This window comes from Stegastes partitus, unplaced genomic scaffold (genome assembly GCF_000690725.1).
Source record: "Stegastes partitus isolate 25-593 unplaced genomic scaffold, Stegastes_partitus-1.0.2 Scaffold26, whole genome shotgun sequence".
In the NCBI taxonomy this organism is placed as follows: domain Eukaryota; kingdom Metazoa; phylum Chordata; class Actinopteri; family Pomacentridae; genus Stegastes; species Stegastes partitus.
This window is the reverse complement of record NW_007577757.1, coordinates 1,287,353-1,292,789: the sequence shown is the minus strand read 5'-3', so window position 1 is coordinate 1,292,789 and position 5,437 is coordinate 1,287,353. Positions and strand designations below refer to the sequence as shown.

Genomic DNA, 5,437 nt, shown 5'->3' with positions numbered 1-5,437 from the left:
AAACTAAACAGTGTGTTCTCCTGTCATCTTGTACATTTCTGTAGCAAGGGTGGTAAAATCTCCTTCAAGCTTGTTCATTACAGTAAGTTTTAAAAGTGAGGATTGTGTGTACTCTTGTCTGGTATCCAACTTCATTTTAAATATCAGAGATACCCCTACACTAAAACCTAATACATGAATAAGGCCACAAAAAGAACTAAAAGATGTTCATGCAAACAATCCAAAAACCCACTTAACACAGTTAATTGCACTTTAAATGTAATTAAAATGTCTCTTAAATTGAATTGGGCACTGATTACAACTATTAAAAATAGAAACTTTTAATTATTCAAATGGTAAGAATTGTTAAAACATAGCCTCAAATTTCCGTGTGCAAAACGACATGCTGAATATGGGACAATTTGGTAAGAAATGTTATCCACAAAAGTATTCAAAATATTGTTTATGCTGTAATAATTACAGGTCAATCAGAGATGGTCAAGCAGAAATTGTTCTAAAGATGTTATGATTTGAGACAGAATGACTTGTATATTATCTTTTTATACTGATGATTGATTTTGGAGATGTGGTTTTGAAGTTATGCAACATCACAGTACAGTTTTGGACACAGTTTTAGTGCTTCTGTCATGGGTTCATATACATAAACATCCAAAAACCACTGGGGCATAAACCATTATGTTCAGATTTCCCCATAAACATGAACAATGAATTCCTTTCTTGCCGAAATGACACTCTGATGTCGGGGCTCGAGAAAAAACTGTTAAACTCATTGCACTTGTCATTCTATTTTTTTTATTTTTTTTTATTTAGGGGAATCCAAAATTTTTCACTGTAAATTTTGGTGAAACAATAATAAGTTTAACTGGTGAGCTTCTGCTTTGTGTGAGGACGTGATTTCTCTGAAGTAATCTCTGTTTATTCTGACAATGATAAAGCAAAGCCACCATGTAATAAGCTTCCCACCTCAGTTCCTCGCTCCCTGGAGGACTGTACAAAAGAACTGAGAGCACAAGCAGCAAGTGTGGAGCCAGCAGCAAGAACGAGCTGCGGCTCACACGTGATTTTGCTCAGACAAGACATCAACGAGCATGTCACGTGAGACGGGGCAATTCAGCAACTGAATTGTACCTGCTGTAGCATCTCACAGCAGGATCATGTTTCAGAACTGAGAGTGGCTGTGCACAGTTTATACAAGAGCACAGCAGGTGACTCCATTGATTATTTCAGCATTCTGATGTGTTATTGTGAGCTGACATAGCCTTACTAACTTTTCTAAAAGCAAACAACCAAGGAGCTGCCCAGATAGATTCACTGGGTGGAGCTCAGGTTGAATCCAGAACCATTGAAGCTTTGGGCAAATTTGTATTTTGAGGAGGAAAAGTTTCTTCTAGATAAACAAATATTGCAGGTATGTGACATTAATTATTACACAGCGATTTAAGTAACAGTATTTGCAGTTGTGGAATTATTGCAATAATAAACTAAGATAATCAGTTACATGAAATAAGGAACGAGAGAGCCTAACAAGAAAAACACAGTATATTCTATTCAGCCTAACTATGGCAAGAAGGTTAGTGTTTACTTAGCTAACCAATAAAATGATGATAATGATAATGATAATAATAATAATAATAATAACAATAACAACAACAATAATAATAATAATAATAATAATAATAATAATAAATGGTTTGCCACTGCAGTGTATTTGGGTATAGGCCTATATAATGTAGGCATTTTATTTATTTATTTATTTTTACTTTGTAACTTTCATAACTGTTCTCGAATCATTTATCTTTGGTGCAGCAGTCACAAAGTGGATGACGTAAAACAGCTAATACGCACCGATAGCTTCCGCCTTTTTCAAAGTCTGGCCTTAAGCCTAAATTTACAGAACAACTTGCATTTCTATGGCATGCAGGCCTAATCTCATTCATAGAAAGATGGTCTAGTAATGGTCTGTAGCAAATATGCACCTCCTCAGTACTAGCTGACTGTAATTCAGATCTATGGTTGCAATGGTAAAACCACACGCTTACTCGCTTACACGCTTTTTCATTACCAAACTATTAACAAGGGCATTTCCACTCAACCTCTGGTCACCAAGGCTGCTCTCAGCATATGCAACAATACGAAAAGGGTTAATGCACAGTAGTGGCCTCCTCTTCAGCAATAAGACAAGGCCACCCACCTACTGGTGAAGTCCACTGCTGAACTGGCACCATGTGGTTTTAAAGTGTTCTCTTTGCACCATCCACTGAAAATCCATTTCTTAGCTTGCAAGAGCTACAAGGCTCAAAAGAAGGCTACTACAAGGATAACCATGTATTTACTAAAAATTATTGATGTTGAATGTATTATTTCATCAAAGGACACTTCCATTGAATAAAGTGAACATTTTAGCAGCTAACAATAAAGCCCACACGGATCAAGGTTAGTGTTTGAATCAATAGCGGGAGCAGCAAAGGAAAAGAGCTCACACAGGCAGAGAGATCAGGGGCCAGGGCTAGTTTTATATGAAATCTGCATGGTAGTTATTAGGCAACAGCGATACTCTACAACGATGCTATTGTCATTACTTTTTGTAACACATCACAAGGGTAAGTTGAGCCTAACCTAAAAGAACAAGACCTGACTGATATGCATGTGGTAGCATTATAGTTTGCTGAAGATGTGTTGCAACAGACGATAGAACTTCTGACAGGCTCTTTACCTGTGATGAGATTGTCCACCAGTGTTGTAGGGATACAGAAGATCCCCACCAGCAGATCACTGATAGCCAGGTTGAGGATGAAGAGGTTGGTGACTGTGCGCATATGCCGGTTTTCCAGTACGATGAGACACACCAGGATGTTACCCACCATGCACAGCAGAAAGATGAAGGAGTATGCCAGGATGTAGCTGGCAGCCACATATAGGGAGTGCTGATAGTAGGGGTAAAAGGTAATGTTGGTGGCGTTGGCGACACCATCTAGGCTGGTGTTTAAAAGGGCTGATCCGTCCAACTCCACTCCTTCCTTGCCAGCACTTTCCAGTGTCTCCATCCTTTATACGAACCAGCACTGTAGGGGAAATCAAATGTTGAGAGGAGAAGGTCACTGAGAATTCTGTTTGGAGCATTTACAGTCAGAAATATCACCTGAATTCTATTCTGTAAATGACTTGATTCTAATATTTTGCCCATTCTGCACATCAACATGTGCTACTAACATTGTATTTTAAAGGTGAAGGTAATACTCTCATATTTTTGGTAACAAGTAGCTTGATGCAGCACAAAAACCTGTGAGCTCTTATTTTGACAATCTAAGTTGTGTCAGTCTTTGAAGGTTCCTTATTGTGTCCCTTGCAAATTAATTCAAGTCTCATATAGTGTGGTTATCAAGTTTTCAGCTCAAAATACTGCACAGATAGTTCTTTTCACCATGGCTGTATACTGATGCTCACTGGTTTTAGCCCTGGTCGAAACCACGATTGACAGATCAGAGATAAACAGCTGTGTGTAACACCTTTACCATTTATTACTTCCAACTTTCTCTCTGAGGTATCATTTGACACCAGGCTGAGGTTAGGTTGCACTGAAGCACAACAAGTGACATGAAGACACAGTAGCCTACCTTATGCCTTTTTATTGGTACCAAATCGGTATTGAAGTTTTTACCATCTCTGACTGTCCTTCAGCTTTACAACTTCCACAGAGTTGTGACGTGTGGACACACAATTAAAGCCGTGTCATTCCATCTCAAATCCATCCATCCATCCAGCCATCCATCCATCATCTATACACCGCTTAATCCTTACTAGGGTCGCGGGATGGGGCTGGAGCCTATCCCAGCTGACTTAGGGTGAAGGCAGGGGACACCCTGCACCAGTCTATCACAGGGCTATATGTGACTCCAAAAGTGACTTTAAGCTATATGAAAATGAAAATGATACGCCTGTAATCAAGTGAAGAGTTCATTTGCAAAAACAGATAACTCCATCTTCACAAACCTTCAGAAAACCCACTTTTGAGACAATATCAATCAAACTTAAGTTATCTCTATTTTTGTCATGTCATTTCTGCTGAGTCAAAGCCACTCAACTTCAGTTTCATTGATATGATCTTAAGCAAACAACATAAAAATAAGTTGTCTGAAAATCTACAAAAATGGAGTTCTCTATTTTTGCAAATGAACTCTACAAAAACAATGTGTTGTGATCAAGTATTAAATAATAAAACAGATTGTATATGTTTAGTTTTGCACTATATGCAAATGTTTCAGAAAATAACACGAATCAATTTCTGCAATTTTTTTTCGACTCATCCATATTGAAAGACTATTTGATTAACTTGCCCAATATTCTGAATCAATGGCTAGATGAAAAATAGGAGAGATATTTGAAGTTTAAATATAGCCTCAAATTTCCATGTGAAAAAAAATGTGCTGAAGGTAAGTCAACAGGAACAAAAACCATTATCTTGAGAAGTATTTGGTATCAATCAAAAAATTTACAGATACATTTTAAATATCAGCAGTGTACGGTTAAGTTTCAAGCAAATCAGAGATGGTTGACCAGAAGACTCCTACTGATTTGGGATAGAATAAACCAGCTAAAGAATCATGTGACACATTTAGATATGGAAGGTTTGCTAAGCTTAAGATTCCCACTACAAACATGCTGTGATGTGAATGAAGCTGTGCTAAAAGCTCCACTCTTCATGGAATTAATGAAATGAATGAAATGTGTTTGTCTGCTGCAAAACTGTTCAAACTACAAAGCATCTTTTGGGGTTAAAGATTGTTTTAAAATGTGCTGTTCATCTTGATTATTTTTACTCAGTTGTGTGAGTGAGGGGCGGATTAGACTGAGAACTCATCAACACTATGCATGGCCATAAGGTAGTGACTTGTCTTTCACAAGGCAGCCACATCCTAAAACATACATTCCATTTTAGTCAAATAGAACCACAGTTTGCAACACTAACATCATGCTGTATTGAAAAGAAAGCAGCTGAGAACATGAACTCATTAGGAAAAGATCTGTTGAAGCCACAGATCAAGTAAGATGCAGGGTGATTTTCTCTTCGACCTCTACACAACAGACTTCTTCCTGCATCCAGTGAACTGGCCACCTGTTGGCCCTTTGAAACAACAGCAGACCTGAAGGCTACATCCATCTTACAAATACAGTCTATACCTTCACGTATGGTCTAATGTTTTCCAATGTGTGGAAGCACATCATGGATGCTGCTTTATCACAGTATAAATGAATGTGGGTTTGGAGGGCATGGGGGAAAGCTTATGTGGGGCAACATGAGGATGCAGTAGTTTGCAATGTCGCCTAAAGGCAAGAACATTTGAACCTGCTGGAGCCTTTCTGTGTGAAGTTTGCATATTCTTCCTTTGCTTGTGGGGTTTTTCTCCAGGTGTTCCAGTATCCTCACACAGACCAAAGA

At 38.2% G+C, this 5,437-nt stretch overlaps 1 protein-coding gene across 1 annotated transcript in view; it reads right to left on the bottom strand.

Moving 5' to 3' along the window:
- Window positions 1-3,044, bottom strand: part of npffr1l2 (neuropeptide FF receptor 1 like 2) — a 15,965-nt gene extending 12,921 nt beyond the window's left edge. The window contains exon 1 of the mRNA XM_008297761.1: window positions 2,714-3,044. Within this exon, the coding sequence (XP_008295983.1) occupies window positions 2,714-3,044 (331 nt within the window). The remainder of the gene's footprint in view (window positions 1-2,713) is intronic.
- Window positions 3,045-5,437: the final 2,393 nt, after the last annotated feature.